The 14,614-nt window shown below is 44.7% G+C and overlaps 1 protein-coding gene across 1 annotated transcript in view; it reads right to left on the reverse strand.

The window, feature by feature from the left end:
• Positions 1-11,805: 11,805 nt before the first annotated feature.
• The window catches only part of LOC135537586 (Krueppel-like factor 7), a 16,803-nt gene continuing 13,994 nt past the window's right edge, over positions 11,806-14,614 (reverse strand). The window contains exon 3 of the mRNA XM_064963717.1: positions 11,806-12,509. Coding sequence (XP_064819789.1) covers positions 12,458-12,509 — 52 coding nt within the window. The 3' untranslated portion in view covers positions 11,806-12,457. The remainder of the gene's footprint in view (positions 12,510-14,614) is intronic.

Here is a 14,614-nt window from a genome sequence, read left to right on the forward strand (position 1 = left end):
TCTCCTACTGCACATGCAGGAGGCTACCATCTCCTACTGCACGTCCAGTGTCTCCCTAGCCCTCCTGTCTCAGCCTCCAGTATCTATGCTCCAATAGTTTGTGTCAGGGGGCTAGGGTCAGTCTGTTATATCAGAAGTATTTCTCCTGTCTTATCCGGTGTCCTGTGTGAATTTAAGTATGCTCCCTCTAATTCTCTCTCCCTTCCCTCTCCGAGGACCTGAGCCCTAGGACCATGCCTCAGGACTACCTGGCCTGATGACTCCTTGCTGTCCCCAGTCTACCTGGTTGTGCTGCTGCTCCAGTTTCAACTGTTCTGCCTGCGGCTATGGAACCCTGACCTGTTCACCGGTTGTGCTACCTGTCCCAGACCTGCTGTTTCTGACGCTCTTTCTCTACCGCACCTGCTGTCACTAAGTCTGAATGATCGGCTATGAAAAGCCAACTGACATTTACTCCTTAGGTGCTGACCTGTTGCACCCTCTGCAACTACTGTGATTATTATTTGACCCTGCTGGTCATCTATGAACGTTTGAACATCTTGGCCATGTACTGTTATAACCTCCACCCGGCATAGCCAGAAGAGGACTGGCTACCCTTCAGAGCCTGGTTCCTCTCTAGGTTTTTTCCTAGGTTCCTGCCTTTCTAGGGAGTTTTTCCTAGGTACCCTGCTTCTACATCTGCATTGCTTGCTGTTTGGGGTTTTAGGCTGGGCTTCTGTACAGCACTTTGTGACATCGGCTGTTGTAAAAGGGCTTTATAAATACATTTGATTGGTAAACCGCTGTGAAATATCTTTTCAATAACCAACAATATTGTATTTTCAGCTGTTTAAACCTGGTGTACAAGACCAAAAGTCAAAACAAAATGTATGAAAGGGAAGCATAGAAATAGTGCAGATAGAACAGACCCATCGCTTATTAGGCTTACTGTCAATGAGAATTATAGATCTAGAACTCACATTTCTATGTGAATTTAGTCAAATCGCTCCAGAAAGTGACATATTGCAGGTTTAAAGCAACAGAATGAGGAGGGCTGGCGAGGGGCGTCAGAGAGCCAGGTGGAGACTAATCAAACGTTGATGAGGATCACGCTCAGAATTCACCGGGATGATTAGGCTTTAATTACCGAGGGCCACGCTGACATATTCCCAATAACTGGATATGTCTAAGAGCTCCCGTTGCCCCGAGCGGGGCACAAAATAATCCATTGGAGTCGGTGATGAAATCCAAAGCTGTGAGGTGAGGAGGATGACCGTCTCACAGACTTCCTAAGCGGGGGTCACAGACAGGCAAAATCCACCCTTCTAGCAAAGCAACCACTGAATAGACTACCGATACGCAATACAATGCGAATGCCAAGAAGTTTATTCTTGTACGTATGTTTGTTGCATGTTTTTAATGCAATGCATTTATTAGACAGCTCATGTACATCATCCTTTTACGTAATGCTATCTTTATGGTTCCTACATGCCTAATGGTACTTTTCACCAGCGAATCATCTTGACACCAGTGTCCGAGCATAATGAACACCAGACACCAGTTCCGAGCATATTGAACACCAGACACCAGTGTCAGGACATAATGAACACCAGTGTCAGGACATAATGAACACCAGACACCAGTGTCAGAGCATAATGAACACCAGACACCAGTGTCAGAGCATAATGAACACCAGACACCAGTGTCAGAGCATAATGAACACCAGACACCAGTGTCAGAGCATAATGAACACCAGACACCAGTGTCCGAGCATAATGAACACCAGACACCAGTTCCGAGCATAATGAACACCAGACACCAGTGTCAGAGCATAATGAACACCAGTGTCAGAGCATAATGAACACCAGACACCAGTGTCAGGACATAATGAACACCAGCGTCAAGCACTCCTCCAGCATCTTTTCATTTTTTTCTGCATCTCACGAATGGTCTTCTGTGTGATCTGAACACCTCAAAGTTAGATTTGTCTGTCCATAACACTTTTTTCCACACCAGTGTCTGTGTTCTTTTGCCCATCTTCATTTTTTACACCAGTCTGAGATATGGCATTTTCAATGCAACTCTGCCTAGAAGGCCAGACACCCTCTTAACTGTTGACTTTGAGACTGGTGTTTTGCGGGTACTATTTAATGAAGCTGCCAGTTGAGGACTTGTGAGGCGTCTGTTTCTCAAACTAGACACTCTAATGTACATAATGAACACCAGACACCAGTGTCAGAGCATAATGAACACCAGACACCAGTGTCAGAGCATAATGAACACCAGACACCAGTGTCAGAGCATAATGAACACCAGACACCAGTGTCAGAGCATAATGAACACCAGACACCAGTGTCAGAGAACACCAGACACCAGTGTCAGAGCATAATGAACACCAGACACCAGTGTCAGGACATAATGAACACCAGTGTCAGAGCATAATGAACACCAGACACCAGTGTCAGAGCATAATGAACACCAGACACCAGTGTCAGAGCATAATGAACACCAGACACCAGTGTCAGAGCATAATGAACACCAGACACCAGTGTCAGAGCATAATGAACACCAGACACCAGTGTCCGAGCATAATGAACACCAGACACCAGTTCCGAGCATAATGAACACCAGACACCAGTGTCAGAGCATAATGAACACCAGTGTCAGAGCATAATGAACACCAGACACCAGTGTCAGGACATAATGAACACCAGTGTCAGAGCATAATGAACACCAGACACCAGTGTCAGAGCATAATGAACACCAGACACCAGTGTCAGAGCATAATGAACACTAGACACCAGTGTCAGAGCATAATGAACACCAGACACCAGTGTCAGAGCATAATGAAGCTGTAACCTGGAAGGAGCTACAGGGAGGGGAAATCTCAACTCCACCTCCCACTTGGTAGGCTGATCAACACTGCCAGATGTGACAATAATGTCCCCTAAACCGCTGGCGCTGCCAACATCCTGCAGACACCTGGCACCGCTCAATGATGGTTCTGTTGCACAGCCAATAAGGTTTGTATCAGGGCAGTTGTTGCTGTTTTTTACCAGGGATGTCTTTGTAGATTTGTAGTGTATTATTTGACTGTTTCTGTAGCTTGTCTCTAGCACGGTCACACTACTCATTCTGATCATTCACAATTTCCCACAATGCACATTGCAGACTTCTATATCTACATCCCAAATGGCATCCTTTTCACCCAAAGTAGTGCACTATATAGAGAATAGTTTCATTTGTCACGTAGATGTTTAAGCTGCCTTTTCTCAGTGGCTGAGAACTGTGATTAGGCAACCTGTTTTGAATCGATGTCAACATTTCCAATACAGTCCTGGGGTGTTGGTGTGTTGAATAGTCTGGTCTAGACAGAGGATGAGTCACACACGAGCCAACATGCCCGCAGGTAAGGAACGACTGGGAGAGGTAAACACTAGCGAGCTAGCTTTTTTTCCCTGTCACATTTTATACAGCCTGGCAGAGAGACAAGTGAAAAGGAAGAACACACACCTGGGTCCCTGTGAAAACACTTCATCAATTAAACACTTCTTCAATCGACTCTTCACTTGGATCAAACTCGGAAATATTCATCATGTAGCCTATTGACCAATCTGAATAACATCCTTGGTCTGGTGTTCTGGGTTAAAGGTGGGCATTACCTGATGTATAGCTCTGACATCAGACTGACTGCTCGCTTCGGACAATGTTATGCTGCAGCCATCTTCTTTACAAGAACACCAAAGCATTAGGGACACAATGTAATGTAGCTACACTACTGTTCAAAAGTTTAGGGTCACTTAGAAATGTCCTTGTTTTCCATGAAAACATATATGAAATGAGTTGCAAAATTAATAGGAGATATAGTCAAGACGTTGACAATGTTATAAATAATGATTTTTTTATTGAAATAATAATTGTGTCCTTCAAACTTTGCTTTTGTCAAAGAATCCTCCATTTGCAGCAATTACAGCCTTGCAGACCTTTGGCATTCTAGTTGTCAAGTTGTTGAGGTAATCTGAAGAGATTTCACCCCATGCTTCCTGAAGCACCTCCCACAAGTTGGATTGGCTTGATGGGCACTTCTTATGTACCATATGGTCAACGTGCTCCCACAACAGCTCAATAGGGTTGAGATCCGGTGACTGTGCTGGCCACTCCATTATAGACAGAATACCAGCTGACTGCTTCTTCCCTAAATCGTTATTGCATAGTTTAGAACTGTGCTTTGGGTCATTGTCCAGTTGTAGGAAGAAATTTGTTCCAATTAAGTGCCATTCACAAGGTATGGCATGGTGTTGCAAAATGATAGCCTTCCTTCTTCAAAATCCCTTTTACCCTGTACAAATCTCCCACTTTACCACCATCAAAGCACCCCCAGACTATCCCATTGCCTCCACCATGCTTGACAGATGGCGTCAAGCACTCCTCCAGCATCTTTTCATTTTTTTCTGCATCTCACGAATGGTCTTCTGTGTGATCTGAACACCTCAAAGTTAGATTTGTCTGTCCATAACACTTTTTTCCAATCTTTCTCTGTCCAGTGTCTGTGTTCTTTTGCCCATCTTCATTTTTTTTTTTTTTTGGCCAGTCTGAGATATGGCTTTTTCAATGCAACTCTGCCTAGAAGGCCAGCATCCCGGACTTGCCTCTTCACTGTTGACTTTGAGACTGGTGTTTTGCGGGTACTATTTAATGAAGCTGCCAGTTGAGGACTTGTGAGGCGTCTGTTTCTCAAACTAGACACTCTAATGTACTTGTCCTCTTGCTCAGTTGTGCACCGGGGCCTCCCACTCCTCTTTCTATTCTGGTTAGAGCCAATTTGCGCTGTTCTGTGAAGGGAGTAGTACACAGCGTTGTACGAGATCTTCAGTTTCTTGGCAATTTCTTGCATGGAAAAGCCTTAATTTCTCAGAACAAGAATAGACTGATGAGTTTCAGAAGAAAGTTCTTTGTTTCTGGCCATTTTGAGCCTGTATTCGAAACAACAATTGCTGATGCTCCAGATACTCAACGAGTCTAAAGAAGGCCAGTTGTATTGCTTCCTTAATCAGGACAACAGTTTTCAGCTGTGCTAACATAATTGCAAAAGGTTTTTTTAATGATCAATTAGCCTTTTAAAATGATAAACTTGGATTAACTAACACAATGTGTCATTGGAACACAGGTGTGATGGTTGCTGATAATGGGCCTCTGTACGCCTATGTAGATATTCCATAGAAAAATCTGCCGTTTCCAGCTACAATAGTCATTTACAACATGAACAATGTCTACACTGTATCTCTGATCAATTTGATGTTGTTTTAATGGACACAAAAAAATGTGCTTTCCTTTCAAAAACATGGACATTTCTATGTGACCCCTAACTTTTGAACGGTAGTGTACATATAGATAATGCATTTCTGCCAATTAGAATCCCCAGCTTTGGATTCAATAAGCTGAAGATGGTATCCACCTCTGTTTCTTTCCATGCCTCGATGCATTAGCTTGTTTCTCCAAGCTGCCAGACACCATTAGAGAACTGCAGAAGGACTGCAGGGTAAACTGGGGGGTGAAAAACACTTCTGTGTTTGTTATTGAGGATCTGACTGTTCTGTGAGGCAGGGAGGGAATATGTATGTTGGTGGGGAAATGACATTGATGCATTCTCAACTGGAACAAAGTGTTTTATCTCACGGGTTGTCTTGTCCAGCCCGGGGAAAGGTTTGTTACGTCTTGGGATATCTCACACATCTACAGGGCCTAGTGAAAGTCTACACACCCCTTGCACCTTGTCTTCACATTTTGGGGGATTTTATATTTTCCTACAGATCTACACAACCTACTCCATATTTTATTTAGAAATTATTATTATTATTATTATTTATTTTTTAGCCCTTTTTCTCCCCAATTTCGGGATATACAATTGGTAGTTAGTCTTGTCCCATCGCTGCAACTCCTGCACGGACTCGGGAGAGGCGAAGGTCGAAAGCCATGCGTCCTCTGAAACACGACCCAGCCGAACCGCACTGCTTCTTGACACACTGATCGCTTAACCCGGAAGCCAGCCGCACCAGTCAAAGGAAACACCGTACAGCTGGCGACCGAAGTCAGAGTGCATGCCCCCAGCCGCCATAAGGAGTCGCTAGAGCACGCTGGAACAAGGACATCCCAGCCGGACAAACCCTCCCCTAACCTGGACGATGCTGGGACAATTGTGCAGTGCAGTCGGCTGCGACACAGCCCGGGATCGAACCCGGATCGGTAGTGACACCTCTACCGCTGCGTCACTTGGGAGGCCCCACTCGTGATTACGTATGTCTTCACAGCCCAGAGTTACTACTTGTTGAAAGTCTTTTAGGCAGCCATTACAGCTGGGAAATCATTCTGAATAAGATTCTACCAAACTCTTATGGCAACATACATCCATTGTTTTCGTCAAAATTGCTCAAGCTCATTACATTTGGTTGGGAGTCATTGATTGAAGCAATATTCAAATTTTGTCTCAGATTTTCAAGCAAATTTAAGTCAGGATTGAGACTGGACCCCTCAGGAACACTCAACACCTCTTGGATACATGTGTGTTGACATACGAGTTGTACAAGGTTGGTAGAATCGTATTCAGAATGATCCACAGCTGTAATGGCTGCTAAAGGTACTTCCACCAAGTATTACGTCTGGAGTATGAAGACATATGCAATCTGAGACCAGTGACGAGTGGCGCAGCGGTCTAAGGCACTGCATTATTTACAAATGGCTGTGATTGGGAGTCCCAAAGGGAAAGGCACAATTGGCCCAGTGTCATTCGGGGTTGGCCGGGGTAGGGGAGGGGTTGGCCGGGGTAGGGGAGGGATTGGCCGGGGTAGGGGAGGGATTGGCCGGGGTAGGGGAGGGATTGGTCGGAGTAGGGGAGGGATTGGCCGGGGTAGGGGAGGGATTGGCCGGGGGGGAGGGATTGAGGGGGGGGGAGGGATTGGCCGGGGTAGGGGAGGGGGCCGGGTAGGGGAGGGATTGGCCGGGGTAGGGGAGGGATTGGCTGGGGTAGAGGGGCTTGTGCAGGTTGTGCAGATCTGTAGGAGAAATGTACATTTAATCCTTTTTAGATGTAATTTTAAGGCAGCAGAATGTGAAAGGGGTGTGTAGACTTTCACCAGCGACTGTACTCATCTTTTCCCCTCTTTTTAAAAACATAAACACACTCATTGTCATTCCCATTTCATCCCTAGGAATCTTATGACGTGATCGGGGTATCCCTCAATATTAAAAACTACCCATGGGATATAAGGGACGGTGGGTGAAAAATGACTCTCATTTCTAATTTCATAACCTGTCCGATAGATTGATCTCGTGTAGGTACAATGGGCAGTAGGTACGAGGGGTGTGTGTGGTGATTGTCTGTAATTACACACAGAGGCACATTAAGTCTGACAGATACATGGAGGCTGTTTGATGAGGGTGCCCATTTCAATTCAGAACATTAAATGAGAAAACCTTATAGAGTAGCTCCCTGCCAGACATAAGCAGAATTAATACACTGCACAGGCTCATTAACTAGCATGTTAATTGCACCCTAATTAACCATTTAGTTATTTGAGTACCCTTTTATCATTTAGTCACAGTCAAAAGGAGAAGAAATGGCAGGTATGTCATCACCTTGGTTACTAACAGTTGTAATTCATCCATCATGGGTCTTGGGTTGAAAGTAGAACAAAATTAATTTCCATTGCCTCAACAAGACAATGGACTGCAACGTCTCCACGTTGAATGTGAAATTAAATGAACTGATGAAAGAGTGCTTGTAGGCCTACTCCCATATTGATGGTTGATTGGTCAAATAATGAACCTGTCACTGTAAGCAGGTGAAAAAACGTGATTAGGAAGAGGAACCAAAATGGCCGCCAAGGTGTGAGCATAGAGATAGATAGAAGATTCATCTTTGTATCTGTGCCATTATGACGTCTGTGACAGTACATGTTCTTCTTCTCGATTGGCTGATCCCTCCTGATGTCCCGGTTAGACATGACTCCAACAGGGTGCAACCTTTCTTCTATGAAAAAATAAATCCCCAATGTATTTACAGGGACTGGCCAAGAAAAGAGAGACCACTGGCCAGTGTGATTCTACTATTTATTACACATATTACATTCTTAAATACAAATGATTCACTCAACAGTTCTTGCATAGAGATATTACAATACCAATTTAAAAAAGAATTATGAAACAAACCAGTAACAAAAATAAATCTTTCCTTTTTCCATAATAAAGAACATTGTCATACTAACATCATACAAATAATAATTTTGCAAACACTTTGTACAGCAAAGAAAAGGAGCGAGAAAGAGAGTACAATAGGAATATGGGAGGGGGGCGCTGGTAGAAAAAGGGAACGTTTTTTGAAGTGCTGTTTCACTAAGGATGGTGTACAATACATTTTCATTTACTCCCACACAAAGCAGTGATTTACTCCCACACAAAGCAGTGATTTACTCCCACACAAAGCAGTGATTTACTCCCACACAAAGCAGTGATTTACTCCCACACAAAGCAGTGATTTACTCCCACACAAAGCAGTGATTTACTCCCACACAAAGCAGTGATTTACTCCCACACAAAGCAGTGATTTACTCCCACACAAAGCAGTGATTTACTCCCACACAAAGCAGTGAAAGCCATTGTTGTATAACCAAGTTCTGATGCACAAAGACATGTCAAAATGACGTGTCGACTGCAGACACAAAGTAAATGTGAAATGTTTTCTCTGTTTCAGTAGTTCTTTGAATGTTTTTACTAACTTACTGATGTGTCTCTGATCACAAACAGGAAACATGATGTGTCTCTGACAGGAAACTGGAAACAGGAAATACATCAACACTGGTGTGTGCATAATGATGTTTCAGGGAGACGAATTTGGGACGTAACATCCAAAGTTCATGTGGTGGTCAGACAGCTGACATGGGAGTGGGCTTGAAGATGAGGACCAAGTGCACAGCAAACACCTGTCATACAGTACATCAAGATGCAGTGTATATCTACCCACAACTGTAAAACAATCCAAATGCCTGTCTTTCTGTCACTTTTAAATGTCGTAACACATTGTAGTGCTGAATTATACCGACTGAATGTGAGGTGATTCATTCTTTTTCAAATTTTACCTCCCTTTTTTCTCTACAATTTTGATATTATCTCATCGCTGCATCTTCCCAACAGGCTCGGGAGGCAAAGGTGGAGTCATGTGTCCTCCGAAACATGACCCGCCTAACCGCGCTCCTTAACATCCGTAACAATGTGTCAGAGGAAACACCATTCAACTGGTGACCAGAGTCAGCCTACAGGCATCTGGCCCGTCAGAGCACGATGAGCCAAGTAAAGCTCCCCTGGTCAAACCCTCCCTAAACCGGGCAATGCTGAGCCAATTGTGCACTGTCCTATGAGACTCCCGGGCACAGCCAGATGTGGCACAGCCTGGGAACGAACCCGGGTCTGTAGTAACACCTCTTGCAGCGCCACTCGGCAGGCCAGAATGAAGCTTCATTTTGACTCTACTTTGGAAAAGCCTCCCCAAAAGTGAACTCTGTTCAAGTACACAGTGAATCTTGTACGATAAAAAATATCACAATCAACATCTCAGTAATCAACTGGTAGCAAGCATTTACAGAGAAAACTTACATGAGACCATTTAGTAAGTTGTCTTGACGGTTTCACCCTGGAATACTGAAAGGTCTGAACACAGCGAGCTGCCAATGGAGGAAACATTCATCAGTCCCAACTACTCTAAAACCTTTGTTGCTTGTTTCTTGCTGTGTTTACTACAATAAAACGGGTTTGGATTCTGATCAACCACCATTGTCTGTGCATTTTTTGGTCTTTCATGCTGGTTTATTGGAACCAATCAGACACATGGATATTGGACAGTAGGCCCCAAGGGAGAGTGTGGTAAAGACTTGATATACACAGAACATTATTACCGGGTTCCTCTTTTGGTCTCTTCCTAGTAGTTTATACAAATCATTGAGATGTCGTGTGCAATGCATTCAACCTCCCTGCGTGTGTTTTTGCACAGTTAATCTAGATGGGCCTGGAGGTCTGGGTTGTGTTCATCCAGGACCACTGTAGCAAAAGGTAATAAAACGTCCATGCGGTAGCTTGTTTCACACATTCATTTCCTCCCTACTGAACATGACCCTGGAGTTTGCGAGTAGCAGGACAGGAGGCTGACACTTTCTGGCAAACTAGAGTAGTTGGGAAGTCTCACTCCATGGAGAAAGGAGAAGAGGAGAGGAGAGGGAGAGGGAGAGAGGTTGGGAAGTCTCACTCCATTGAGTCCCGTTAGAGGGCTGACCGGCGCTGACCAGCACTGCTAAGGGAGCAGAATTCACTCCCCATTACCTCGATGACCCTGCTGTCAACGTGCCCTCCCATTGGCCAATGTCAGCCAATTCAGTGGGCAGCTCTGCCTGGCTTGTGCTTACCAGTACCACCGATATGACTACACAACAATCCCACTGACCTTCCTGGGTGCTAATGTCATGCAGACAGACAACAGTACAATCACAATAACTCACTCACCCTCCAAAAAACCTTTAACCATAAGAAGAAGAATCCTCCCTCCACATAAAATACATTTCCCACATCCCACCTTGAGTAGAAGCATCTCGGCCTATTGAAATGAACTGTAGACATGAGCAGAATTGTGTTAGAAATGCGAGGGGCCGACAAAGTCTCTGTCTGTATGCTTTTGACTCTGGCTCTAGTTTTGTCTTTTGTCTGGTAGTTGCCCTCCGTACTTCTGTAGGGGGGATGGCCAAGTACTCTCATAGACCAATGTGTCATTTCAAGCATGTTGAAGAGTTCATAGGCTTGGTACTTTGATGTTCAGGATCTGTGCGCTCCGAAATGAACTGTTCTCAGCAAAACATATAGGGAAAGGGAAGAGATTTTAGAAAATAAATTAAGTAACCTGTACACATCATTTACGATATCCTTTGCAGTCTGTGCTTCAGTAGCTGTTTTGCTACTTGTCTTCCGCGTGTGCATATGGCAGTCCACACTAGAACAGTATGTGTCCAAGCCAACGTTTGGTGAGTTTCAAGACTTTCCAGTTCAAGACCGAAGGGTTTACAAATTAAATTTTTTACAAAAGTTTCAAAAGTGTCACTGCGCAGCTGTGGAGGGAAACTCAGAGAGGAGACAGAGAAGAGGCAGAGAGGAGAAAGAGAGGAGGCAGAGAGGAGGCAGAGAGGAGGCAGAGAGGAGGCAGAGAGGAGGCAGAGAGGAGGCAGAGAGGAGGCAGAGAGGAGACAGAGAGGAGGCTGAGAGGAGGCTGAGAGGAGACAGAGAGTAGGCAGAGAGGAGGCAGAGAGGAGGCAGAGAGGAGACAGAGAGGAGACAGAGAGGAGGCAGAGAGGAGGCAGAGAGGAGGCAGAGAGGAGGCAGAGAGGAGGCAGAGAGGAGGCAGAGAGGAGGAGGCTGAGGCAGAGAGGAGACAGAGGAGACAGAGGGAGACAGAGGAGACAGAGAGGAGACAGGAGACAGAGAGGAGGCAGAGAGGAGGCAGAGAGGAGGCAGAGCAGAGAGGAGGCAGAGAGGAGGCTGAGAGGAGGCAGAGAGGAGGCAGAGAGGAGGCAGAGAGGAGACAGAGGAGAGACAGAGAGAGGCAGAGAGGAGGCAGAGAGGAGGCAGAGAGGAGGCAGAGAGGAGGCAGAGAGGAGGCAGAGAGGAGGCAGAGAGGAGACAGAGAGGAGGCAGAGAGGAGGCAGAGAGGAGGCAGAGAGGAGACAGAGAGGAGGCAGAGAGGAGGCAGAGAGGAGGCAGAGAGGAGACAGAGGAGACAGAGAGGAGGCAGAGACAGAGAGGAGGCAGAGAGGAGGCAGAGAGGAGGCAGAGAGGAGGCAGAGAGGAGGCAGAGAGGAGTGCATCTGGAGAATAGGAGTATGAATATTATAGTTCAACGTGGTCATCAGTTGTCTGACCAGGGACCGGGTCAATGTCTTCCGGTTGACCTTTGACTCCTTACAAGAGGAGTTTGACTGGGTTGGCTTTGCAAAGTAGCCTTGTCCTGTGGTTGTTTTCAGTTGTCCAAACACTAAGATAACCTTTGAAAGAGCAACAGAAAATGGGACACCAACTTTTACTCTTTATACGACACAAGCGTTAGCCGGTATTGTGTTACTGTCTCCAGGCAGAATCCCAATCTGGCAGTATCAGATTTCCAGGACTCGGGGAGGCAGAGCTGCTTTGGGAACAACATTAGACCAGACTGTCTGTTTATCTGTCTGTACACAAACACCATGATTACGTGGCCAATGCAGCCCCTCAGACCCTGTCCGTTTGTCTTGCTCTCCCATGTCTCCCAAGGCTGATCCGATCCTTCATCTGATGCAACCAAGATCTCTCTCTCAGTACCCTTTTCAACACAACAGAGACAGGCGTGATGTTCACCTCCATCTTCACCTCTCCTCTTCTCGCTCTCCTCCTCTCCCTCTCTTCTTCCTCCACCTCCTTAGATATGCCTTTTCATGTGTAGTGCCAAATGGTCCGACCGTGAGAAACATCTGCAGAACGGACAGAAATGATGTCGTTAGCTTGTTGCCATGGTAGGAGGAACTATTGTTGAGTCAACAGTCTAACTGCTGCTGTTAGCTCGCAGCTAGTGCGTCAAGGCAATTCTAATGCACATGCAATTAAACATGTCATTCATAATCAACATTTCAATCCACATTTCCAACAGGGCCGGTAATGACTGCAGCTGCATTCTGAATAGGAATGGAATCTGTACATGGTCTGTTCAACCAGTGGTGGAGAAGCAACACAAACAACGCTTGTTCTACCATTAAGGCACAATTAGCTGAGCTGTCTGCCTGTACAAGAAATGCAACACAAACAACGTTAGAACTAAATTACTACAACATATTGAAATTGGATTTGTTCGAGACCAACGTCAACAGAGTAAAACATGAAATCACATTATGTACTAAATATGTATATTTTATTCAATCATATTCATAACTGTTTCTTCTTTACTTTCCTCATTGCTACAAATAAGGAAATATTTATGTCTGACTCATACGTCCGGATGAATGGAGATGTTAGACACACACAGGACAGGGAGGTGAGGTTACACACAGGTCCCTGTCTGACTCATATGTCTGGATGAATGGAGATGTTAGACACACACAGGACAGGGAGGTGAGGTGACACACAGATGAGGTGTTGTTGTGAACATCAACATACTGTATTACTGTACAGCTAAGACAAGATGAGGCAAACACTGGTGCCCCAAGCTCCTCACACATTGTCATGGTAATATAGTCTCCTATAAAAAAAGAATAACCTGAGGGCTCTGAACAGTTGTCATGGTAATATAGTCTCCTATAGACACCAGTATAACCTGAGGGTTCTGAACAGTTGTCATGGTAATATAGTCTCCTATAGATACCAGTATCACCTGAGGGTTCTGAACAGTTGTCATGGTAATATAGGCTCCTTGAGACAACAGTATAACCTGAGAGTTCTGAACAGTTGTCATGGTTATATAGTCTCCTATAGACACCAGTATAACCTGAGGGCTCTGAACAGTTGTCATGGTAATATAGTCTCCTATAAAAAAAGAATAACCTGAGGGCTCTGAACAGTTGTCATGGTAATATAGTCTCCTATAGACACCAGTATAACCTGAGGGTTCTGAACAGTTGTCATGGTAATATAGTCTCCTATAGATACCAGTATCACCTGAGGGTTCTGAACAGTTGTCATGGTAATATAGGCTCCTTGAGACAACAGTATAACCTGAGGGTTCTGAACAGTTGTCATGGTAATATAGTCTCCTATAGACAAATGTATCACCTGAGGGTTCTGAACAGTTGTCATGGTAATATAGGCTCCTTCAGACAACAGTATAACCTGAGAGTTCTGAACAGTTGTCATGGTTATATAGTCTCCTATAGACACCAGTATAACCTGAGAGTTCTGAACAGTTGTCATGGTAATATAGTCTCCTATAGACACCAGTATAACCTGAGAGTTCTGAACAGTTGTCATGGTAATATAGTCTCCTATAGACACCAGTATAACCTGAGAGTTCTGAACAGTTGTCATGGTAATATAGGCTCCCTGAGACAACAGTATAACCTGAGAGTTCTGAACAGTTGTCATGGTAATATAGGCTCCCTGAGACAACAGTATAACCTGAGGGTTCTGAACAGTTGTCATGGTAATATAGTCTCCTATAGACAAATGTATAACCTGAGGGTTCTGAACAGTTGTCATGGTAATATAGGCTCCCTGAGACAACAGTATAACCTGAGAGTTCTGAACAGTTGTCATGGTTATATAGTCTCCTATAGATAACAGTATAACCTGAGGGTTCTGAACAGTTGTCATGGTAATATAGTCTCCTATAGACAACAGTATAACCTGAGGGTTCTGAACAGTTGTCATGGTAATATAGTCTCCTATAGACAACAGTATAACCTGAGGGTTCTGAACAGTTGTCATGGTAATATAGGCTCCCTGAGACAACAGTATAACCTGAGGGTTCTGAACAGCTGTCATGGTAATATAGTCTCCTATAGACAACAGTATAACCTGAGAGTTCTGAACAGTTGTCATGGTAATATAGGCTCATTGAGACAACAGTATAACCTGAGGGTTCTGAACA

This window comes from Oncorhynchus masou, unplaced genomic scaffold (assembly GCF_036934945.1).
Source record: "Oncorhynchus masou masou isolate Uvic2021 unplaced genomic scaffold, UVic_Omas_1.1 unplaced_scaffold_821, whole genome shotgun sequence".
NCBI lineage: Eukaryota > Metazoa > Chordata > Actinopteri > Salmoniformes > Salmonidae > Oncorhynchus > Oncorhynchus masou.